Below are 26,071 nucleotides of genomic sequence, written 5' to 3' on the forward strand. Positions count from 1 at the left end.
CCCTGGGACAAAAAAAGATAGGGAGAGCAGACGAGAAAAAAGTTTAGTAGTAGGATAGAGATAGAGGGAGACCCATCCCTCATCACGCCAATGGATGAGGCAACAAGTTCAGAGCTGTCACCTTCTCTTCTCTCCCGAGACCATAATGAGTAAGGGCACCCCTAATGTGTGTAAAAAATGAGTAAGGGCACCCCTAAAATCAAAAGATGATCTTAGTATCCGGTCTTACATATTACAGGAGGTAATCTTAAGGTTTATATTGCTATGACCGGTCTTTAAATTTAACATCAGCCTCAAAGGATAAAATATTGTTCTACATTGATTCCTCTCTCTCTCCCTTCTTAGAGTCCTTATGAAGAATTTCTTTATTTTTCATATGGGATCTACCTTAGAGTTGATCTGAATCTTAAAGGTAACACATACAGGCTTTAAACTAAACCAGCATACGTGGGATCGGCTTATTGAGATCTTAAACACTGGTGATGCCCTAAGAAGCATCCTGTTTGAGGATAATGCTGAGATGGGCAAATTAAGGCCTTGAATGTGATGTTTTCCTACAAGATTGGCTGATTACCCTGTTTGGAAATGTGACTAGGAAGCAATCAAGGCACTACATTACCTATCGGAGTACTACTAACAATTCTTTCTTGCTCCATATTTTATTCTCAACAAATGATAAAAATAGAAAAAATGAAGCACGGCAACTAGTTTGCATAACCAATGCAGAAAAAAGGCATCTTAATTTTGAGTGAGGTCAGCCAAGAAGCTAAAAAGAAGACTCAGCAAAGAACTACTAGTGAAGTGGGATTGCTTGATGGGGATGGCGAACTCACAAAATACCCAAATTCTCACTCGTGGAATGTGATTTGTACGGAAGGATAATGGCACCCATGGAAGCAATAAGAACTAATAAACACACAAACATGAGAAATCTACCATGAAACTAAGCCAACATTAGTAACTATCACTATGGAGATTTCTAGCAATTAGTGATCAGAAATGTTTTCCTTTTCATATCTCATAATTGACCAAATTGAGCAGCTAGCTAAAGAGGCAAAAGAACTAGGCAAGAGGCTCTAAGTAAGATCTAGTGATACTCTAGCTCTGCAAATTTGCTCTCAAACTTCAACGGCCTGAAGTCTGAATTGGGCGCCAAGCGGATGCAGTGAGCAGGCAGAGATCCTTCCAGCCGAGCTTCAGAGCACCGTTCTCCTCAACGAGCGTGTACCCGTCGGAGGGGAACATGCCGAGCAGCAGCGAGGCCTGCGCCGCCGCACTGCCTGCGAGCGACGCCGCACGGAACCCCGACTGCGCAAGCTTCTCGCGCCAGCTCCCGAACTTGACGTCGCCCGTGCGCGCCGGGCCGCCCACGGCCAGCACGTTGCGGATCTCCCTCGACAGCAGCTGCTGCTCCACGACATGCCGCTCCGGGCTGTCCTCGCCGTAGCTCGCGTCCAGCGAGTCGAACAGCGCGGAGTAGTAGTGGATGGCCTCGACGAAACGCGCCAGGAAGGAGCCTGAGTGGCTGAGGTCCTGCTCCACCATTGTCACCACCTTCGGTGCCAACCTGATCAATCCAGCGGTCCACAGAGGCAGCATCAGTACATGCATTTTATGGCAATTCAATTAGAGTAGGACAAGAGTCACTCGACCAGCAACATTTAGCATTTTAATGATGCATCAAGTCAAGGACATCTCGATTGATCACTTGGTTCCCCAAGAACATGGGGCAGATATGTGGCGGTCCAGTCCACTAGAGAAAGCTGACACCTCTATATGCTTTTGAGCTTAGCTTCGTGATCTAGTATTAAGAACTGGCGATTAGTAGAAGATGACAGTCATTCCATTCTAGTAATCATCATTTCCGGCACTTGGAACTAGAAAGTGGGAGCCTTTTGGCATGAAAAGTTGGTCATGATGATGATAAGAATTTTCAGCTCGCTCTTAGTGATCCACTAACCAAATGCGAACCGAAATCTTTTCTGGTTCTCGGATCACCAGAGACCATGGAAGAGATCACCACAAAAGCAATAGAAAGATGCAACCTTTTTAGCCTAGAAAGTCGGTCATAATAACAAACTTTTAGAGCTCCAAAACGCAATTTTTTTACTATTAAACCGATGAAGAATAGTTGTACTAGATGTACGACGATTGATGCTTGACACAATATCACATTGGTTAGCTAAAGTGTTCCCTGAAAAGGACTCATGATAACACCAAGATTTGACATGGAAGCAAGCGCAATGGAAATGGAAACGTACCTCTGGATGAGCCAGAGCGTGTTGGAGTCGGAGCCGGTGACATCGTAGAGCGAGTGGTGTAGCCAGTGGACGGCGACGGCCTCGCGCCGCGTGATGGCCAGCTTCTCCGGGTCAACATTCCCGGCCTTCTCCGCCACCGCGCAGAACTGGAACGGCAGCCCCAGCGTGTCGGCGAAGTCCGAGAGCCGCTTCCCTGTGGCCTCGAGCGCCTCCATGGACGTGCCCAGCCCGGTGAGCCTGACCCTGGGCGGGCCGCCGGGGCGGGAGGCGAGGATGTGGAAGAGCCCCGGCCACTGCAGCCCCTGCATGATGTCGAGGTCGATGATGTGGACGCGCTCCTCCCGCTCGAACGCCTCCTGGATGGCCTGGTTCGCCGTGAAATGCGAGAACTTGACGAAGGGGCTGATGCCGTTGAACACCTGGAACGCGGCGGAGACGCGGCCGTGGAGGCGGGCCGCGGCGGGGGACGCGGGCGGCAGCGGCGCGTACAGGCCGAGACAGGAGCTGACGAGGCGCGCAGACATGGCCTCCGCGAAGTAGGCGGCGACGCGCTGCGTGGAGGTGCCGAACGGCGTGGCGAGCTCGGCGATCTCCAGCAGCGTCTGGTGCGCGTCGTCGAGGTTGTCCGCGTTCACGGACTCGGCGCACTGCAGCAGCAGCGTCAGGAGGTGCAGCCCCTCCTCGTCACGCTGCTTCCGCCGCTGCTCTTCTTTCCTCTCCTTCGCGGCCGCAGCAGCGGCCGCTGCGGCGGCCGCGGCTGCGGCGGCAGTTTCCTCCGCGGTGGGGGCCTTTGGCGACTGCGGCAGCGGGTTCGGCTCCTCCTGACACCGCAGCTCCTGGTGGCGCTTGTCTGGAAGCGGGGCAGGGGGAGGGAGCGCCGCGACCGTTGGGGCGGCGGGTGTCGTGTTATGTAGGAGGGAAGGAGGATGGGGAGGCGGCGGCAGGGCGGGGTCGGCTGTGAGGAGAGAGCGGAGGCGGAGCTCGAGGAGGGAGGCGAGTCCGGGGTTGCAGGGGTGGATGATCTCGCGGACGTTGTGGATAAGCTGCGTGACGGAGACCGCCGCGCCGCTGCTCCCGATGATGTCGCGGATGATGCCGTCCACCCATGCCGTTGTCGACGACGCCACCTCGCCCGCCTGTTCTTGCGCCGGGGGTGCGGCGGCGTCTATCTCCGGGTGCTGATGGAACGCGGGAAGCTGAGTGGGCAACGCGGGCAGCTGCGCGCTGGAGTCCGACGGCGGCGGCGCACCAGCGGCGGCGGTGACGTCGGAGAGGTCGCCGGTGACGTGGCGCCGCGGCGGCGGCAGGTCCATGTCGGGCGCGGGGCGCTTGCGGACCATGGCGGCGGCGGGTTCTTGGTGGTGATCTAGATGTTGGATGCAGCGGAGGAGGATGTGGTCTTGGGAGGGGAGGTGTGTAGAGGGGAGCGGTGGCAATAAGGAATGAGAGGAGGAGGTGATGGTGGCATGAGAATAAGAGTGGGAGGCGGCGGCAGAGGAGGAGGACGAGGGGAAGAGGAGGAGGGAGGAGGAGCCCATCTACAAACGCCAAGGGGAACACGCCGCGCGCGTGGCGATCGATCAACCCAGCGCGGGAGGAGCAGCTGGGATTTTTATGTGATTTGGCACCACGCGCGGCTGCTGCTGATGCAGCGGAAGTGGTGAGGCGAGGCGAGAGGTGGGAGCGGATCAGTGGAGTAGGAGTAGATGGAGGAGTGAAGAGGAAGACGCCGATGGGAGACGAACAAGAGCGTGAGCACAAGGGAGGGGTTTATAGCCTGATTTGCTTGCCTTGGGCTCTGTGCTTATCTCACTCCTATTTTTCATTTTCACTTTACCATTGCCACAATTATTAAATGTTGTATCCACGGCACAATCCACATTGTTTGCACGGTGGACAAAATACAGTTTAGTTTCGATCACTAGTACATGTATAAAATCTAATAAAACATATCGATACAAAAAATATTATTTAAGGCAATGCTACACATATAACAGTTCATGTTCCAATGAAAATAATTTAAAATACGTTGGCCAAAAGTTTTAACAGCGTGTGTGGTTCAAGGATTGAGTCCATCTGGCATTTTTAACCTAAGCTAAGCTAGTAGTGGTTGTCTCGTCGGTCATTTTTAATCTAAGCTAGTAGTGGTTGTCTCGTCGGTCATTTTTGAGGAGCGAATTGGTCGTGAAGATTGCCCTGAGGTTGTGGGAACTCTAAGCAGAACATCTTAGCGACCGACGACGTGATCTCGTGATACATACCAAATAGCGACGTGGATTCGGTTTTTGAATTCCTCGTGACCCAAAGAAAACACGTTGTAAATGTTTGCTCGCACATGTAAGCGACATTATGGATATTGATGCGGTCTCTGCTATGGAATTTTGACTTTTATAAGGAAAAAAAGACATTTAAAACTTGGAAAATTACTATGTTGCGGAAATAATTTCATGAGAAATCCAATGATACTAGTGCTTTCATTTGACCGAACCAAAATTATTATCTTAGCGCAAGTTTCTCGTCCGACGGACACGTTGACCTGTGCAAAACTCAATCTCAACCGCCGTTTTCTGATGCGTGGTTCCATGATCTCCTTCCCAAGCTCTTTAGAAATTAGGACCACAACTTTACCCTTGGATGGATGTTAATCTCTTCCTGCCTTTACCCTTGAAGATGTACTCCACCGGTTTCTGGAGATATTAGGGAGGGATGAATTAGGATATTTAAAAATTATTTTAATTGATTTTAAAAAAAATTATAAAATAAATTTATATTAATTTTTATCTAAATATGTTCTAGATTTATTTAGTGTGCCTATTCTACTGCTCAAAAGGTTTGTAATCTATAACCAATCCTAAAAAACTACTGAGGAAAGTAAATACGCAAAGATAGATTGAATGTAAACACAGAAGCATAAGGATGGTAGAGAAAATAAATTCGGTATAAAAGATTTTTATCCTATGATATCAATAGCATAAATGTTACTTCTAGTCCACGTTAAAGCTACACCAAAGATATACTCTCGAACGACACCCAGTCACAGCTCTTGAGCCACCAAGATCTCAAGACGAATGAGCCACAAAGCCACCAAGTCAAGATTTCACCATAAACCTCTCTTCCGGTCACTTGTCATCGTGATCACTTTGGTGCTTGAGTCACCAAGGCAAAGATCTCCATATCTTTGTACACATATCTTGTCGCCATTCTACATCAAGTCAAAGGGTCAACAAACTTGAGCAACTCTGGCTCAAGTTGCCGACAAGTCACTAAGACTCTAAGGCGTTGGTGTACCACTTAGTACAAGCTATAATCACTCATAGATCCCTTCTTCAAGTTGCAGCACCTAACTACAACTCACTCTATACCTATAAGCACTAATCAATCACTAATATTATGCTTAATTATCCTGTACGATCACTTTAAATACTTGGTGGTTTGAATGTCTTCTTAAGTGTCTTTGTGTTTCTCTAGACTTTAGCACCTTAAAATAACCAAATGAGTGGGTATTTATAGCCTCAAACCCGCTAATTAGCCGTTGCCCCCAACGGTTCAACTTTACTGTAATCACTGGATATTCCGGTGTTAATAGTCATACCATCACCAGAACATCCGGTGAATACATCCTCAGAACTAGCCGTTAGACTTTCACTCAAAGCCTCTGTGAACATCGGACACTCTAGTGTGTACTTCATCTCCATCACCGGACTATCCGATGAGTTATTCTAAGCCAGACTGCGTCACCTCTTCTCTGTGCAAAACACTCCAATGTAAACCTCCGGTGCACTTTCTCTTGACACCAGACCATTTGGCTTGTTGTTCTTTGATCTTCAACACTTGCAACCCTCTCTGCAAGAATTGCTCCATTGTATATCTTTTGCTGATCACCGAACCTTCTGGTAAGTTCAACTTCTTCTGTCCTGAGCCAAAATAGAATTGCTCCAGTGTATATCTTTTGCTGATCACCGAACCTTCTGGTAAGTTCAACTTCTTCTGTCCTGAGCCAAAATACTCTGATCTGTACCTTCTTTATCAACACCGGACTATCCGGTAGCTTCTTCAGTTCTGCTCTTCTATGCAGATAAAGCTCCAGTGCAACATCTTGCTGAGCACCAGATTATTTTCCACTAGCAAGATCATAATTGTCACATTTTCACTACAATCCATCTCTTTCTCTATTGTCACTATCTCTCTTGATCGACCTATACAAGAGTTTCTCCATTACTACTTTTGATACTAAGTGTAGATGGATCTTCCTTTATCAACCTTAGTATCTTGCTTGTTCTCCACTAGCAAGATCACAATTGATTATAATCATAATCTAATAGGATTATAGTGAAAATAGTCCTATTAATAGCAATTATGATTTTGTTAGTGGAGAACAAGTAAGATCATTTTCGCTACATATAATAATATAGATTAATTAGTGCAGTTAGTTGTATGACAAATACAATTGATTTTGAACCAGAGGCATTGGGCTTGTAGAGGAGGTTTAGAAAATCTTATAGCTGTATGGACTAGTTGGATAATTATTATCACCGGTACATAATTTTTCTTTCTTCGTACTTTGTAGTCAGTCAGTCATTTGAATTTTCCTCGGCTTGTAGCCGACATATCGGAGATGAGGAAGCGGGCGGAGGACGGGACGGAGGATAATTAGCGCAGAAATAGATTAATTAGCGCAGCGACAGATCGGATTGGATGCCAGGTAGAGGTGGAGGCGGGTAGGGCTCGGGAGTGAGCAACCTGGCCGACAGGGAAGAGAGAGAAAGCCCAAGCGCGTGATGGAGGAAGAAGAAAGAACAAAAACTGCCGATACAGGTCAGACGACCCACGTTAATCGACCTTAGAAACTGGAAATTTCAGGCAGTTGAATATGGCATTTCCCATTTTCTTTACACCATCTACTTTTCTGTGCTATGTAATCGCATGTCGCATCACGGCTTGATTGGACGTGCGTGTTGGCTAGCGCTCTCCTACATCAAAATGCTAGTGGTCTCAGCCTTGAAAGGAATCCTACTCCAACTTTGCACGTAGCTACACTCGTGTAACCTGAGGTCGAAACGTTGTTGTCTACGGGTCTTTTAGCAAGTCTTTCGTTGCTCTTCGTCCATGCATTCCTCTTTTGACCACGGCATGTCTGAATCATAAGCTGGGGTCGTGAGATCCTCATCTCCCTCTGCCCATCCTAATGCGATCCCGGTAGGAGTAGTTTTTAACAGGACCAAATGACCTGTGGTGTCTCGATGGGTGTCTGGCTTTGTTTGTCACCATTTCGCTATCAGCGCGAGGACCAAGGCACTACTCACACGGCTCCATTCCCTCCATGATCGGCAAAGATCGAGGCATGGGAATACGAGCTGGGCAGACCGTTGCGACCAGCGAGTTCCCTCTGTTTCTTTCTTTCGGCTCTGTACGCTTCCCTTCCATCTGCACCAACCTTCTGCCTGTCTCGGCGTGAAGAACAACCTCCTTGCTTGACTAGAGACTGTTTTGCCATGAAATGCCGAAGAGAACCAAAGATGGCCATCACCATGCAATGGTTCCCAATGCCAAAATTAACACCATTCGAACATTATCGTCTCTACAATCGAGTGTGCTATCAGTGAATCGATCGATACCCAAACATTATCGCCTGGCTTCGATTTGTAAAGCTTCTTTCTTTCGAAACAGTGTAGGCCTGGCATGGGATATGATGCTGCTGCGTGCGTATGCTTGCAGTTTGTTCCGCATGCAGTAGTAGCACGCGAGTGGTTTGCTGGACCCTGCAATGCATGCACATCGATCCATGCATCGATCGGCACATGCATGTACGTAGTACGTGGACCATCTCCGGTTTCCTGTCCGCCGCTGCAGCAACGCCCGTGTACCACTCCTACGGCATACTACTACAAGCTGATCGAAATGCTAGATGTCTACAAGTCCGGCTGGCTTTTGAGTTTTGGCTCTTGCAGTTGAAATGTATTGGAGTACCGTTCCTTTTTTACTAGTGTTTTTTTTGAGTCGTCTAGATCGAGAGTCTGTCTACTACTGGTACAGTTGTGTGAAGGGGTAGCAGTAGCAGTAGCAGTAGCAGTACAACGAGACCATTTATGGGATTTGCAAAAAGGTTGGTGCTTTGAGGATTGGACCCCGGCTTTCCAGTGCTGTCTTCACTTGCATGTGTGGCCTCGTTCCTGTTTTCCACACGAAAAGGGTCTCGCCTTTTCTTGCCCCCTTTTCGTCACTCGTCCTTGTTCTCATTGCATGCTCTGGCGGCCTCAGTTGGACTGCATCTGCATCTGCATTTGCATCTGCATGCATGCTCGATTAATTGCTCGGGGCTTGCGACTTCGTCTCCTTCTCCTGGAAGCACCGCTTGCTCGATCCATGGAGTATATGGGCATATGGGCTACAACTAGCTGATTGCCTGATTCCCGGGAACTAATATGTGGAGTATATTTTTAGAAAATGAATAAAAGTATCCGGCTTTTTCATCGTGATTATTACAATATTTTGTTGTACGTAGCCAAACGCATAAGAAATAATAAAGGTGTCATGAAGCTAGTAATTTATAACTATATGACCATCTATATTTGATAAAGAGCTCTATTATCATCATATTTAACATATTGAATGCCTTCAGAAAGTCTCCCTTTGTTCTTTTCTATGTAACAGTCTCCAAAAACTTAGCGAGTATGTACCTCTGAAAAGTGTCTGCATAAATAACATTTATTTTCTATGAGCCAAATAGCTAAAAAATAGCTACTGTCTCAACTAAGATTATTATCTTATTTTTGCTTCCTATCTCACGTAATCATGTACTTATCATATGTGAAATGTTACTAGGTTTCTTAATTCCTAAGACAATTCTAACTATATACCAGATTGTATTAGCTAGAGAGCATTCAAAGCAAAAGTGTTATATTTTTATTATGATTATAAAAGGAGCACTTGAGGCTGCCCTTCTAGTTTCTTTTGGCCAGGCTATCGTTGGTCAAAATAACATCATGTCCTATATACCATAAGAAATTTTTTTTATCTTTAATGGGAGCTTAAGTTGTCAAAGCCACTTGTTAAAGATGCTGATGGGGTGGTTTAGCAATTGCTTATACACTGATTGGACCGTAAATTGTCCCTTCTCCTGTAGTTCCCATATGTAACTATCTCTATCATTAGATAGTTGAATATGAACAAGTTGCAACGTCATTTGTTGCCATTCATTTAGCTTATCCCCTGTGATGGGTCGACAGAATGATAAATTAAAAGATATGCATCTCATAACTTCCGCGACTATGGTTTGTTTATGTCTCACCACATTGTACAACGAGAAAAAATATTGACTTAGTGGGCATTTTCCCAGCCGAGTATCATTCTAGAACCGAGTTTGTTTGCCATTCTGTACATGAAAAGACCCTATTTGAGGAACTCATTTTTAATCTTCATTATACCATACCAGAAGTGAGAGCCTCTTGGTTGTCCCTGGACTTGAGTGAGCTCTTTTAATCCAAGATATTTATTCCTGAGCAGTTATTGTCAAACCCTATCTTCATTAAGTAGCTTGAATAGCCATTTGCTCAGGAGACAGATATTTTTGACCGAAAGGTTGGTAATTCCCAAACCCCCTTGGTCCCTGGGTTGACAAGGAATATCCCAACGTGCTAGTCTATATTTTTTTGTGATCATTTCCTTACCAGAAGAACCTAGATCGCAGGTAATCCAACCTTTTTAGGACTCCACGTGCGATCTCGAAGAATGACATCATAAAAATAGGAAGATTGCCGAGGACCGAATTTAGGAGCACTAAGCGGCCTCCAGCAGACATCATCTTCATTTTTCAACTGCTCAACTTCCGTTCAAACCTTTCTTCAAGCCCTTCTAATCGCTATTTCTTAATTTTCGGTTATGCATTGGAATAGCAAGGTATTTAAAAGGATATGTTTTAGTATTGCACTAAATAAATATGTGTATTGGTCTTCGCATTCCTTTGCCTCTTCATAACAGTACAACTCACTTTTGTGGAAGTTTATTTTCAATCTCGAGAGTTGCTCAAACACACATAGGATGAGCTTCATATTATTGGCATGTTCCAAATTATGGTTTATGAAAATAATGATGTCATCCGCAATTTGCAATATAGACAGATCATCATCTATCAAATATGGAATAACTCATGTTACTTGTCCATAAGTTTTTGCTCTAGATATTAATATTAAAAGTATATCAGCTACAATATTAAAAAAGATGGGTGATAGAGGGTCACATTGTCTAAGTCTGTTAGTGGCCGCTTTGTTGAGAATCTTAAAGTTGATATTTAACAAATATATTGGACGGTAATCTTGGATTTTCAAGACCTCATTTGTTTTAGAGATAAGTGTTATGAACCCAAAATTTTGGCTATGTATGGCCAATTACCTCCGTGGAAATAAGATAATATTGCCATGAGGTCACACTTGATTACTTTCCAAAATACTTAATAGAATTCAGCCGGAAAACCATCAAAATCTGGAGCTTTATTTTTCTCCCTCTAAAATATCGTATACCTCACCACTTCTTCTTTAATGGGTGTTTTAAGGATATCGTTTTCTTCTTCACTTAATTAGGGTATATCATTTATGTATGACTCGTCAATTGTAAAAGTATTATGCTCTTACGTGTCAAATAACCTCTTATAATATTTAATGATGTACTTTTTTGAAGTATATGGGTGTGGGAGATGCAAAATCGAGGGAAAATCATGGAGATTGAGGAGCAAACTTTTGGTTCCAACCCACCATTTTTACTTGATTCCAAGAATCCTTATACAGCAAAGAAGACAGCTTTTCGCAGGCAGCAAACCGAGACGAGCCACGGCCTTTCATTTAGTACCCGTCTTTTTTCTCTCCCACGGCCGGCCACAATGTGGCATCGCATTTTTTTTCCTTTAATAAGTTGTATATATTAGGCAGCGGTGGATCTTCAAGAGTAGAAGGGGCTCAAGCCTTCTACCGGCTGCCACTCCTTGTAGCCTCCGAAGCTCTCCCTCTATTTTTTACAAGAGAAGGAGAAAAAGAGAGGTGAAGTGGAGGAGGAAGATCAGTCCCTTTCTATAACTTTACTGTGTTAGCCACTGCCACCCCTTTTGTTCTCTAAACTTTGCTCTTCCTTAATTGAAAGGTACATCTCCTGCCACTTTTGTTAAAAAAAACAAAACAAACCAGGAGCCAATGCAGACTCCATTGTCTGAGCTGCTGGCTCCGACTGCCGCTATTGTTTGGCTGTATGCTGCTGCAAAATGGTGAGGAGCGTCGAGGGCCGAGACAAGCTGAAGCTCACTGATCACTACTCCTACGTACTGTTCTTCACTCATCTCGCACTGGAAAGCAGGCAGGACAGCTGAATAATAAATAAAGAGGACTTTTACAGTACACCTAAATGAGTGTATACCGTCCATTTTCTTCATCCGGTGGTTTAGATTGGCCTAATGATACTCTATCGCCTATCAGTATCATAGGTATCATTAAAGAGTATCATGGGTATCATAAGGGTAGGATTGGAAAAAAAATTATGATAAACTTGTAAATTATATGTTTAATTAGGGAATGTCAAAATATTAGTTTATTCTTCGTTTTCACTTATTCTGTTCATTTCATTTATTAGGGTTTCCATCCTCCGTCGATCGGTCGATGATGGGTAGCGAAGGTTCAAAATCCGATCAGTCAATGACGTATATACCTCTAAGGGTATCAAGATAATTACAATAATACCTACTAAAATAGATGGTTAGATCACAACAATGATACTCTCTACTATCTAGTATTATAGTGTACCGTAAAGATTCTCTAAATAAATGACTGCAATCCTCGGTTGTGCACGTACTCCTTCCCCTGCAGACCACAATAATCATGTTCACAATGGTGTGCTATGTTTAGCATAATTTATTACTGACTTAAGTTTCTCGGAAGCTATAAGGTGAAATAAACAGTTTTTTTTAAATGCTAAAAAGTTAGTTTCTGATGAAATGAACTAAAAGTTGATAAGCTGACTGAGAGTGATTTTTATGAAAAGTTATTATGCTGAGAACTTAAAATTTTCTCGTAAAAACCAACAGTTTTTTTTTTCATAAGCCATAATCAGCTTTCAGCAAAAACCGTTTTTCAATAAAAACTTATATGTTTTAGCTGTACCAAACAAGATCTATATTGTTCCCATCAATTCCCTTCATCACAGCAGCAACCACTCATCATGCTCTGGCTCTGCTCAGCTCAATTCCCTTTGTAATATGAAATATTTAAATTTTTATTACTCTACCAGAGTGGTAATTCTTCACTAAAAATGGCAAATGAGTCATCATAAGTCTATGATAGTAGATCCAATAGCAAATTTGCCACTCTACTGAATGACAGGGTGGCAAAAAATCAAATGCCCCTTAATCTTGTCCATTACATACTTTTTCATCGTGGATTCTAAACCCGCGTTAGATCATAAAGGTACCATATGTGGCATTGTTTACCTCTCACTAGGTTCGGTGGAATCTTATTAGGAATCAACTTGCCTCTTGTGAACGTCGGTGGAATCTTATTAGGAGTCAACTTGCCTCTTTTGACGTCGTTCACATTTCATGGGGAATTTTATATTAAATTCTATTTTCAGAATAAAGCTGATCACTTTTAATGGAGTCTCTATGGCTGTGTATGGACCAGCTCAAGATGATTTTAAATATAGCTTCCTAGAAGAACTTGTCAATGTCTTTTGGTAATTTCAATATCTTAAGATATCAATAAGAAAAAAATAATGATTGGTTCGAAAACATATGGTCTTTTCTATTCAATGCAGTCATCGATAGTTTGGATCTTAGGGAAATTGAACTGTCAGGCTGTCAATACACCTGGTCCAATAACCTTCCAACTCCTATGTTCGAAAAGCTTGATCGAGCAATGATGACCACCAAGTGGGAATCAAAATATCCACTGGCCCACTTTATCAGACCATGTTCCCATCCTTCTAGACATCAGAGACTCATTCGATGGGGTGGGCTAAAACCATTCAAGTTCGAATTGGGTTGGCAGAAATGTGAGGATTCAAAGAACGCGTCTCGAAGATGTGGAATCGACCATCTACAGGTCAAAAGCACATGCAAAAGTGGACACATAAACTCAGCTCACTGAGACGTAATCTCAGAGGCTGGGTAGTGAACACCACTGGCGTGTACAAACAGGAGAAGAAAAAACAATTGGAAATAATTGATAACCTAGACAGAATATTCGAGATACCGGGGCTGGCCGATCTAGAAATTGATAGAAAAATCAGGCTAATGAGAAGCTGGTTAAAATCCTCCATGAAGAAGAGATAAAATGGTACCAAAGAGCAAAAGTGGATCAAATTCTTTATGGTGATAGTAATACAAAATATTTCCAATCATTTAGAAATGGGAAGCATAGGAAAAATTGTATTTACTGCTTGGAACAAGACGAAGGTATAATCGAAGGCGACTCGCAAATTGAGGCGTACGCTACAAAATACTACAAACAACTTTCCGATCCACTAGAGAATAATGACTTCTCATTTATTACAACATGAAGAGAGGACATCCCTGATGTGATAGATGCCGAAAATGACATCCTATCGGCCCCCTTCACGAAAAATGAAGTGTGCAAAGAGATTTTCTAAATGGAGCACAATAAACCTCCATGTTATGATAGATTTCCTACAGAGTTCTATCATGCTTTCTAGGACATCATCATGGAACTAGTTCTTAAGATCAAAGAAGCATATCGCATACAACAATATAGGCCGATACGCTTGTTGAATGTGAGCTTCAAGATTTTGACAAAAGTGGCCACAAATCACATAAATAGCATAGTAGCTTAGATAATTCGACCCACTCAAACTGCATTTATGCGAGGAAAGAATATCTTAGAAGGGGTTGCCATCCTACATGAGACTATTCCTGAACTTCACCATAAGATGATGAATGGAGTCCTTTTCAAAATATATTTCGAAAAGTCTTATGACAAAATCAAGTGACCATTTCTACTAGAGACCCTTCGGGTGAAAGGCTTTTCATATATGGGGGTAGTGTATCAGTAAAAGTCAATGATAAAACTGGTCCATACTTCCAAACAAAAGGACCTATGCCAAGGGGACCCGTTCTCTCCGATTTTGTTTAACATTGTCGCTGGCATGTTATCAGTATTCATAGAGAGCACCAAAAGAGATGGGCAAATTCACACTCTAGCGCCACACCTTGTGGAGGATGGTTTATCTATACTGCAATATGCCAACGATACCCTTCTTTTTATGGATTACGACCTGGAGAAAGACAGAAACATGAATGCCTTATTATGTGCTTTTGAGAAACTTTATGGCCTAAAGATCACTTTTTATAAAAGTGAATTGTTCTGTTTTGGTGCACCTCAGGATAACGCAGAACAATATGCCGAGCTATTTGGATGTGCTATGGGCGAGTTTCCCATGCGCTATTTGGGAATTTCGATCCATTATAGAAAACTAAAGACCACAGACTAGAAAGGGGTCGATGAAAGATTCGAAAAGAGATTGAGTAGCTTAAAAGGCAAGCTTCTATCTACGGGAGGAAGACTTGTTCTCCTGAACTCGGTTCTGAGCAATATTCCTACATACATGATATCTTTTGTCCTTATCCCATGAGATGTGCTAAAGAGACTTGACTACTTCCGCTTCAGATTTTATTGGCAAAGCGATAGTCAAAAAAAAAAGTACCGTCTTGCAAGATGGAGTGTCATGTGCTAACCCAAAGATCAGGGCGAGTTATGGATTCAAGACCTTGATGTTCAAAATATCGACAAGAAAAAAATGATTGGTTCAAAAATAGATGGTAATTTCTTGTTCAATACAGTCATCGACAACTTGGAACTCAAGGAAATTGAACTGTCAAGGCGTCAATATACCTGGACCAACAACCTTCCAACTCCTACGTTCGAAAAGCTTGATCGAGCAGTGATGACCACAGAGTGGGAATTGAAATATCCACAGCTCATTATGCGAGCTCTCGAATAGATGACTTTATCAGTCCATGTTCCCATGCTTCTAGACATCAGAGACTTATTCGCTAGGGTGGGTCAAAAACCATTCAAATTTGAATTGGGTTGGTAAAATTGTGAGGATTCAAAGAATGTGTCTCAAAGGGGTGGAATCGACCATCTACACGTTAAACACACATGCAAAGGTGAACACATAAACTCATCTCACTGAGACATAATTTCAGGGGCTGGGAAGTGAACACCGCTGGCAAGTACAAACAAGAGAAGAGAAAAACAATTGGAAATAATTGATAACCTAGACAGAGTATCCGAGACATGGGGGCTAGCCGATCTAGAAATTGATAAAAAAATCAGGCTAATGAGAGGCTGGTTAAAATCCTCCATGAAGAAAAGATAAAATGGTACCAAAGAGCAAAAGTGGATCAAATTCTCTATGGTGTTTCAATTGTTTGCAAATGGTAAGTATAGGAAAAATCGTATTTACTGCCTAGAACATGACGAAGGTATAATCGAAGGCAAGTCACAAATTGAGGTGTATGCTACAAAATACTATGAACAACTTTTCGGTCCACCAGAGAATAACCACTTCTCATTTATTACATCATAAAGAAAGGACATCCCTCAGGTGGTAGATGCCGAAAATGACATCCTATCAGCCCCCTTCATGAAAAATGAAGTGTGGGAAGAGATTTTCGAAATGGAGTATAATAAAGCTCTAGGTCCTGATGGATTCCCTGCAGAGTTCTATCAGGCTTTTTAGGACATCATCAAGGAAGATCTGATGACATTATTCCATGATTTGTATTATGGTATTCTACCGCTTTACAATATAAACTTTGGGCCAATTACCCTACTTCCTAAGATCAAAGAAACCTGCTGCATACAACAATATAGGCTGGTACACTTGTTGAATGTGAGCTTCAAGGTTTTGACAAAAGTGGACACAAATCACATAAATGGCATAGCAACTCAGATAATTCGACCCACTCAAACTGCTTTTATGTGTGAGAGGAATATCTTAGAAGGGGTTGTCATCACGCATGAGACCATTCATGAACTTCACCGTAATAAGATGAATGAGGTCCTTCTCAAAATATATTTTGAAAAGGCTTATGACAAGATCAAGTGTCCATTTCTACTAGAGACCCTCCGGATCAAAGGTTTTTCGTCTACATGGTGCTTATGGGTGGAGACATTCATATCTGGGGGTAGTGTATCGGTCAAAGTCAATGATAAAATTGGTCCATACTTCCAAACGAAAAGGACCTACACCAAGGAGACCCGTTCTCTCCGATTTTGTTTAATATTGTCGCTGACAAGTTAGCAGTATACATAGAGAGAGCCAAGAGATGGGCTACTATCATTCCCTCCGGATATCTCATTCCGTAGGAACCTAACTGGACCAAAACTGGTAGCACGGAATGATTTGCTTCAACATCTTATCAATATTGACTTTCACAAGAACAATTTAGTGTTAATTCACTATATCGCGCTCTCTTCCATAGCGACATCCAAACAATGAATAAGCAATCGTGGAAAATAAAAGTACCTCTAGAAGTTAAAATCTTTCTATGGTACATTCGTAAAGAGGTACTTTAAACCAAAGACAATCTAGCCAAAAGATAATGGCAAGGTAGTTTGAAGTGTTGCTTTCATCATAAAAATGAGACAATTAATCATCTCTTTTTTATTGCTGATTCACCTGTTCTGCATGGTTTATTGTCCAAATAGCTTCGAATCTTTACCAACCGCGAAGTGTACTGAATTTATTTGAAAATTGGCTTCGTGGTCTTAGTAAACAATGTAAATATAAAATCATGGTGCTTGTGGACACATTTTGTTAGTTGTTTTGTTATGCTAGCAATGATATTGTCTTTAATAATAAGAAAACTTTTCTTCTTTGCAGGTTATCTATATATACACACATTGTCTCCATATGTTATCTGTTCTGCAGCAGCATGAGTACAGAGGGATGGTGGCAGTTGCGTGCGCTCACCTAGAGTGGATTGTCGTGAGCTCTTTACCGGTTTGGATAACAGTCTGAGCAGGCAGCACCTCAGGGTGGTAACCAAACACTACTCCGGCATGTCTCAGAGAAGCCAGACATATTTCACTCTATTAGTCTATTCCGAAATTACTTTTACCGAACATTAGCAGTTTTCCCCTCACACTCTATTAGTCTATTTCGAATAACTTCAGTACTTATATTTTTGAAGATTCAATTTTTTGTTATGGTTACTGCAGAATAATAACGCATACTAACCAAAATTATCACAGTACGTGTTTTTTTGGGAAACCCTGCAGTCGTAATCCTTGTATTACACATTGTTGTTTCCTCTGAGGTAATTACTAAAACACACTCGCAAAAAATAAAAACAAGTTTGACCATTATATTTTATTCAAATATACTTTTAAAAATCTAATACCGCAGTAAATTTTTAATATAAGAATTGCCGTATCCATATCATTTTAAAATGTTCAATCTCAATAAATTCTTCATAAAAAATTGACAGCCAAAGTTTGATTATTCTGCCTAGAAGGGATCTCCAAAACGTCACGCCTTTTTATGTGGAGGAAGCTGCAGTGTAGTATATGAACTAGTAATTGTCTTATTCCTCCGAATATATTCGTTTCATTTCGTTTCTTTTTTATTTTCTTGTCTGTTTTTATTTTTTTTATTTTCTCTTTATCTTCAACAATTTACATTTGAGGGAATCGTGAAGAAAAATGAGAGATAATCATGTTTTGAAGGGAATGACCTTAGGAATCCATTCGTGACAGTAACCGTGAAGAGAAATCTTTAGAATGATAAAGTGAACGAAAATCTCGTCGTAAAAGGATTCTGACCCCTGAAATGAAACGTTAGAGATGATCTAAGTTGAAGAGGTTGAATATTGTTGGGGAGCATAACACTCTGCCAGTCATCCATGATGGTGATAGTCGTGGCCGTAGCAATCACTCCAGATTGGAAAGGTACTTATGGTATAAGGTATGCCGCTACGGGGCATTCGAGTTTACAGAAAGCATGAGACAAAATATGGAAAATTATACAAGTGCTGGCCTGGACAATATAATATGTTTACAAAACAACACAATATATGCTACGCACATACATGGTATGCACGTTTTTAGGTAATGGAATAAAATGCTGGCTTCAACATCCAAAGAGACATCTAACTTTTCTTATTACAAATTTTCAGCATGAAGTTGATGGCACCGTACACCTGTGATGTAGAGAAAACGGAAGTAACGTGCGCCAACATAGTTCTAATAGGAGATATTACTTGCAAATTCTTATTACTAAATCTATTTTAGACCAAAGGCATTGGCCCTGCTTTATATTGAAAGTATAAAGTATTCATGCTGGAATTATCAGTTTATAAAAACGTTTAAATCACCAATCAGACAAAAGCGTCAAAGGTGATAAACCTCGAAGTGTTAACCGACTGAGTTCATCTAACAAGAAGATATCTAAAAGCACTTCTCTTACAAGAAAAGATCATCATAACCTCTAAAACACAGATGTGAGCCTTAGAATCATCCAACCCCGGTCGGAGGGTAAATTTGAAGACAGGAACGCTGGTGAACATCGACTACCTCTTTGATCTTGAGCACCATCATCTCTACTGCCTCACGCCTCCTTGTTGGGCTAAGAGGCATCCACCGTCGCATGAAAGAAATCATCCTGTAAACAGTAGACTGAGGAAAAAAAGCAGATTTTATTATGAAAAATATATTCATTTGTAGTTAGCCAAAGGGACCAACAAATGGAGCCCAGAAGAATGATCATCAAAGAATTATCTGTATTCGGAGCAAGAAATATATCTACAAAATCTCTCAAACAGTTTGATGCATAACCCCAATGAAAGGAATCTCTAATTACACACCATGAGAATGTCGACAAAGGACATTGGAAGAAAATATGATCAGCTGTTTCTCTAACAACACAAAGCTTACACCATTCACTCTCTCTCCAATTTCTTTTTAGTAATTGATCAGCAGAAGGGACTTTGTTTTTATATAAGGATTAGAGAAAAAAAATTATCTTTAAAGGAATTTTTGCATTCCAGATTTTCACCATTCTAACATCTCTAACCCAAGGTAACATGTTTATTACTAAATCTCTCCATTCATATAAGACTAAGATCTGCATAATCGTCGTTTTCAATGTGTGACACGCAAGTTCTATCATCTTCAAATCGCTGCTGTAGCGCCAAGTAGCGAAGCCATTATGTTCCCTTGCTCATATGACTCCTCCAAGTTACGACATGCTTTCATTTTTGCAGCTCGCTCCTCTGAGAGTCTGAGTGCTGGCTTGCCGTTGCAGCCCTTCGTTGCTCCTGCGTGACAGTGTGGACGAGGAGATATACCGAGGCCGGCCTTGACTGAAGTGGCCGGGACCGAGACTTTCAGCTCAAAAGCCTGTGTGCATGGCCAGCTGACACCGAATTTGACCTCGGTTCGCCGATCAGGTCTCCCTCCTGCGCATCACGTTCACTCTGCATCCACTTGGGGCATGTATTTTATAGTATTCAATCTCCGTAAGTAAAAGTTGAGATAGTGCAGAAATTGGAGGCACACACTTGCTCCAGATCTCCGAAGCAAATTTTATATGATTTTTTAATTAAAAATCTCTGTAAGATCATGATTCAGTTATATATTCTTTGAGAAGAAAAAAAAATACATATCATTACAGAGAAAAAAAATCTTTTATAAGATTTATCCTATAAAATTTGCTTTTCCAGTTCTCCCCTCTCTGCACAGGGCCCTAGCTATTGGAGCAGTTGGAGCATGCATGTACGTCGCTGGTAGCTGGAAAGAAGCGAGATGGTGTTTAGGTCAACGCTGCAATGCATCAGCTACATCGACTTTGGGAGGGATTCCAGCCTTTTTAGGTGAGCGTTTGACTTGTGTTTTTAGAGGCTCGAGGGCCAAGGATCCGATCCATGCATGCCTTGGAACGTGCCATGAAAAAAGCGGCTCGGATATCCAGAGTACTCGCTTGCACTTTTTTCGGTAATTGAATTGGTGAACTGAAAAAGAAATCAAGACATTTGACTCTGGTTTCTCATCCGATCTGGAAGCTCTTTTATATTAGTACAAGTATTATTTAATTTTTCAGTATTTTTTAAAATTCACTTCTTACTATCTTATATTTCCGAAAACACCGTCGCACCAACGATGTTGAGGCTTTGAAAGTAACATTTGAGCTATTTTTTCACGAGGAAATTTTGAGCTGTTCATTGCTTAATTTTGAAAATCAGTTTTGGGCTACCTACTGTGAAGTTGGCAAACATAATTCATTTTTGGAAATAAGATACGATCTCTTGGGGTCGATCGTCCATCACTGATGATATTCTTCAGTGACGGGTGGACACAACACATGTCACTAAAGAAGTCATTAGTGACGGCTGTGTGATAGACGTCCATCACTAAAGACACTCATTAGTGAGGGGCTTCATGATGAAAGCTATCACTATAGACCCTCATTAGTGATAGGTTCCGATGGGAACCAGTGACATGTTCTGAAAGATATCCGTCACTAATTACCTATATTAGTGACGTGTTATAATTTGATCCATCACTGATAACCTTCATTAGTTACCTACATTAGTAACGAGAACCCGTCACTAATGTGCTAGGCCCCAATAGGGAGTCTTCCCTAGGTTCTCGTTTCAACCGTCACTAATGTGCTAGGCCCTCCTAGGGAGTCTTCCCTGCTTCATGACAGCACCCTAAAGCAAAGTCAGGATTTGGATATCCGTCCTGAAGCAAATATATCCACCAGCAAGCATATATATCCACCCGCAAACATATCCACCATATAAACATCTGGATAAAACATCGAGGCACTCAAGTTTAAATAATAACATACATAAGTTGAACGGGAGATGATAAAGTACATCGAAATCACCTCAAAAGAACTACAAAGTACATAAGTAAAAAATAGAACAATAAATTGCATAAGTCAGTATGCTGCTTCCCTACAATGGAACTCGTCTTTGGCATGTTGAAGAGTGCAGGCTCCTTAATGTTGTCATCAGGTAAGCTAAATTCCTGCTAAATAAAAATAGTAATGAAAAACGTATACAATTAGAGTGAGCAAAATTATTTTATTATCGGATATTAGTAATGAATGAAAACAGTTATGAAATGACTATGTAATAACCTTACATCTGGGGATTTCATATCCTTTGCTTTCATGGTTAGCAGCATGTGACATGCAACATAGAAGCCGTAGGCGTTGTCTAATGGTTGTTGGTGGCACTGGAAGAAAAAACAGTCAGTTCAAAAGAAAAAAAAGGTAGTAGTAAAGTATTTGCAAATTTGTTTGCTATCATTTACCACAAATGCGGTCTTATGTATTAGTATGCGAAGCACCTTTGGATCGTACTTTTGATAAGAGCACTTACACATGTCAAAAGCCCTACATGCAAAGAGGGATCAATTAATCAATATTTGAAAAAAGTTTGAAAAATTCAATATGTAACCTAAGTCATAAAGAACTTACTCATAAAGGATTCCTTTGACCAAAATATAGTCATGTTCTCCTTGTTCGCCATCAGGTCCTACTTCTGGTCTTGATGAATCGAGGTACCAGACTAAGTTCCACTTTAGGGCAATAACCAGTAAGATCCAATAACGACCCGTGTTGTAGGCAGCCATCAAGTAATCCTTCCTCGAAAAGTGGCCTATTGCCTTAGCCACATATCCCACAATGGGTTCCCTATCTTGTTGCATCACCAAGACCGTTATCGTTTAGGGGTCAAGAAATTTGAAGGGCTCCTTCTTCCTCGTTTCTTGCACTAAATGTCTACGGATAAGAAGCTAGTTAGATTGGAGAATTAAGGGTAATAATTAATGAACGTCTAGTTTAAAGGGCTTACAATGTGAAGCATCGTAACAACCTCACATCCAGGGCATCGAGGTTGAAGAGTTCATATAAGTCGTTAAAGCCCATGAGGAAGTAGCCGTTCCCATTCAAGAAGTGATGATTCTAGTACAGGAGGACAACTGAACTCTTCTTCACTCTACAACCTTGCAGATAGTAATTATGCAACTCAACACAAGATTGTCCCACCCTCCGAAGTGGACTTGCCGGCCGTCAGCAAGGGCTTCCCAAGCTGGAATTTTGGGTTAGCCTTAGTCCAAGTTGCCGCTATGTCACGCTTCTCGACAATTGAGTCCTTAACCAGAGCACTTGGATTTTTTTCGGCAGCTGCTTCTTAGACCCTGGCTTGAACTTTTTTTTCTTCCCTAGTCTGCCCTCAAGTTGCCTAGCTGCAGACGACGGAGTGGGCCAAGGAGACACAACTGGCTCATCTCGAGGTTGAGGTGGGGCTAGGGAACTCAGTGCACTTGAACGTCGAGGCGGATCGCTCCTAGAGAGTTCTGTGTGCACCATGATGTCTTCCTTCTTCCATTTGATCCTTTGAAGATGAGCTTCACCCTATTTTCAGATCTCATCATTGGGGCGACAAGCAAATCTGTACCCACACCATTGGTATATACAAAATCCACGAAGATCACGGCATAGCCAGAATGTATCGAGATCGTATGCAACACTTGAACCTCTGGATGCACATGGCCCTCTGCAACCTCAATTTGGTAGCCACCATGTGTTATGACCAGCAAGCATGGCATGGGCCCATCAAGAAGGTTTATAGTACCCGGATCCATGGATGGAGAGAAGACAGGTTATTCGACCTCCCTAGAGGCTTGACTACTCTTGAGTCAAGCAATAGGGCTATTACTCGTTGGAGCACTAGGAATTATAACTCCATGTGCCATAAACCTCTGCAGGAGGTCTTGATAAACACTCCCCGTGATTGATTGGGTCAATACTTGCACATCTATTGCACCCGACCTCTTCCTCTTCTTATACATGCCGATGTGTTAGGGAAAGCCTAACTTTCAGCTTAGGGTCTTCTGGTGCAGTGGAGAACTCGTCATGTTCTGTGACCCCGGTGAATGAACCCTCGGAGGATTGGGCCGCTATTTGTTTCACCTTTTCAGTGTCTGCCTCGGTTTCGCTGGATTTGAAGGTGATTTCTCAACTATCTAACAGCTTATCCCTCGTTCGCAAATACAATTATGATCTCCCTAGGAATTGCAACCAAGGATTCTCGTGGCCTTTGTTGGCTAACTTTCATCCTCCGGCTACCATTTCTCCCTTTTTCCCACATACCTGCATGTGCCCAGGTTGTGGTTCTGCTTGTTCTTTATCCGAAGTTGTTTCTTTACTGAACTCTTTGTTTGGAACACCTTTGAGATCTTCAACCTCACAAAAGCTTCATAATCCTCTCTTTTCATATATGAGTACTTGCTGAAGTGCTTCAACCCTTTTATCATATACTTGTTCATAAGCTTGCTTGTGTGGTTTCTCCAGAGTTTGGCGATCATTTTCATAGTAGCCCTACAACCCTTCACCTTCATGTTCTCCAGGAACTCCAAAAATGTATTGACGCCATCATTGAATAAGGCGTACTTTTGAGCCATAGTGAGATCATCGAACTTCGGAAGGGTCAATGGAACCCTCTCCTGAGCATAAAGGCCTACGAGCTTCCGCAACCTCTGCAGGGCCTTCTTCTCCGTAGGCATGCCATCATCATCTATTTTCATGATGGTAATCTTGTCTGTTGGCCACTTTGCTTGTGCCCTTGGCCTTTGTACTATTGCTCCACTGGGACATGGTTGTGCAGACGTTTGACTAGAAGCTTGACCTTTGTCAGAGGATCCCGATGAGGGCTCATTGGTAGACATTTAATAGATACAAATATGCAGATACAATTGTATAAGTACTAATAACTATATTCACTTTTAGGATTTTTCTATAAAATATGGTAGATTTCTTATCTATGGCAAAGGATGTGAGCTAATTTCTAGATAGAAAAAGATATGTCCTAATCCCGTTCGAGGATATGTGGCCCGAGTAAGTTTGTATGCTCTTGTAAGGTTCTAGAGAAAATTTTGGCAGCATCTCTCCACTGTTATCTAAATACACGTCTTGACAATGAGCCAAGAGGGTGTGTATCCGGAGAATAACTGGGAGATGCCGCTGAAATTCTCTCTATAACCATACAAGAGCACAGAAACCTACTACTCGGACCACATATCCTAGAACTGTCCAAAGTTCGTGGACAATTCAGGAGTATCTTCTTATAAATATGTCGAGTTGCCACATCATAATTATAATCAAACACTCCAGAACGGGAGACGTAGGTTACGCATCTACACTAATTCACTTTTAGGATTTTCTTACAAAATTAATTTTCACATTGTGCAAACTTTAATATGGAAACAATAGCACTAAATAGAAGCAGATGATATATTAAGAGATATGATAATAATATGACAGTAATGACATAACTGAATAAAACATTATCGGTATCATGTAAAAGAGCCATACAAACATGGAACCAAATCTGGATAGTGGGATTAAATATAATCATGGCTCTCAATTTGATCATTACAGTTGGCCCCAAGGCTAAGAAATTTCTGAGCCCTAACTATACTAGTTTGCACATCATTAATTGGGAAAAATATAAGACCTCAACTAGCTATAGAACCTGAAAGGTTTTCTAGACTGAAATAGAGCACCGATGTAGCTAATGTTCTATAGAAGAAAAGGCACCAACTATGTCCAGAAATAGGTCTGTTACTGCTGCATTTAGTTCATCAATAGATTATCACGCTAAGTGCAAGTTCTGAATATCATCAGACATGAGTAAACCACAATTGTTCCTAGAATCTTGCCCAATTTTTAGTGTCTTCACATCATCATTGAGCATTCAAGCAGTAGATGACCACCAATGTATCCGGATCAAGAGAAGAAAGAAAAACTCACAGTGCAATGCGGCAGGAGTCCAGGAGGAGGGGGCATCGATTGTCGAGGAGGAGGGGGCGATAGCGGATGGCGGCAGCTGGCGCCCTCGGGTCGGCGACAACGGATGAGGGCGGTGGGATCCCTCGGGTTGGCGATGACGGATGGGGGCAGTGGGCGCCCTCGGGTCGGTGACGACGGATGGGGATGGTGGTCTCCCTCGTGTCAGCGACGTCAGGTAAGGGCGACGGGCTCCTTCAGGTCGACAACAGCGGATGGGGGCGGTGGATTCCCTCTGGTCGGCAACAATAGATGGAGCGATGAGAAGGAGGGGGTGGCAGGCTCCCTCAGGTCGATGACGATGGGTGGGTGCGGTGGGCTCCCTCGGGTTGATGACAACAGATGGGGGCAGCGGGCTCCCTCGGGTCGGCAACAGCGGATGGGGGCTGCAAGTAGGAGGGGGCGACAAGCTCCCTCGGGTCAGGAACGACATATGGGGTGGAGAGGAGGAGGGGTGGCGGCTATGGAGGAGGCATCGGGCTTGGACAAATGAGAGGAGGTTCAGGGTTTAAGCAAATGGCTATGCTAGGGTTTCGATCCCCTTTTATATAGGTAGTCAATAGTGATGGATTGTAGCTTCAACCCATCACTAATGACCTTTATATTAGTGATGGAGAAAACAATTCACACGTCACTAATGAGTCTATCACATATCACTATTGATTGCGTGTGGTTGGGATGTGTGGTTAGGAGGTGTGGTCGGGACGTGTGGTCTGAAAGTCATTAGTGACGGATTATATCTATGACTCCTCACTAATTACTTTCACATTAGTAATGGGTCATAGTTGTCACTCATCACTAATGTGTTTACACCCGTCACTAATGAATAGAATTTCTTTTAAGAATATAATTTCTTTTTTTAATAGAATTTCAAAATTTTCCTTTCTGATTTAATTATTTTCTTTATGAATTTATTTACAATTGCAAAATTACAATTATGCACTATTTAATTG

General features: G+C 42.3%; 1 protein-coding gene across 1 annotated transcript; it reads right to left on the bottom strand.

The window, feature by feature from the left end:
* Window positions 1-758: 758 nt before the first annotated feature.
* On the bottom strand, window positions 759-4,001 carry LOC133906694 (protein SCARECROW 2-like). Its single transcript, XM_062348666.1, has 2 exons — window positions 2,262-4,001; window positions 759-1,567 (listed from the first exon to the last, which is right to left on the bottom strand). Exons 1-2 carry the CDS (start codon window positions 3,797-3,799, stop codon window positions 1,126-1,128), a joined length of 1,980 nt encoding a protein of 659 aa, XP_062204650.1. The 5' UTR covers window positions 3,800-4,001; the 3' UTR covers window positions 759-1,125.
* Window positions 4,002-26,071: the final 22,070 nt, after the last annotated feature.

This window comes from Phragmites australis, chromosome 23 (genome assembly GCF_958298935.1).
Source record: "Phragmites australis chromosome 23, lpPhrAust1.1, whole genome shotgun sequence".
Lineage (NCBI taxonomy): Eukaryota > Viridiplantae > Streptophyta > Magnoliopsida > Poales > Poaceae > Phragmites > Phragmites australis.

Bases quoted from the DNA above. Each gene is read 5' to 3' on its own strand.
- LOC133906694 (XM_062348666.1), bottom strand. From the start codon at position 3,799: ATGGGCTCCTCCTCCCTCCTCCTCTTCCCCTCGTCCTCCTCCTCTGCC. The intron at 1,568-2,261 runs GTACGTTTCCAT...TGGATTGATCAG, and splicing joins ACGCTCTGGCTCATCCAGAG to GTTGGCACCGAAGGTGGTGA.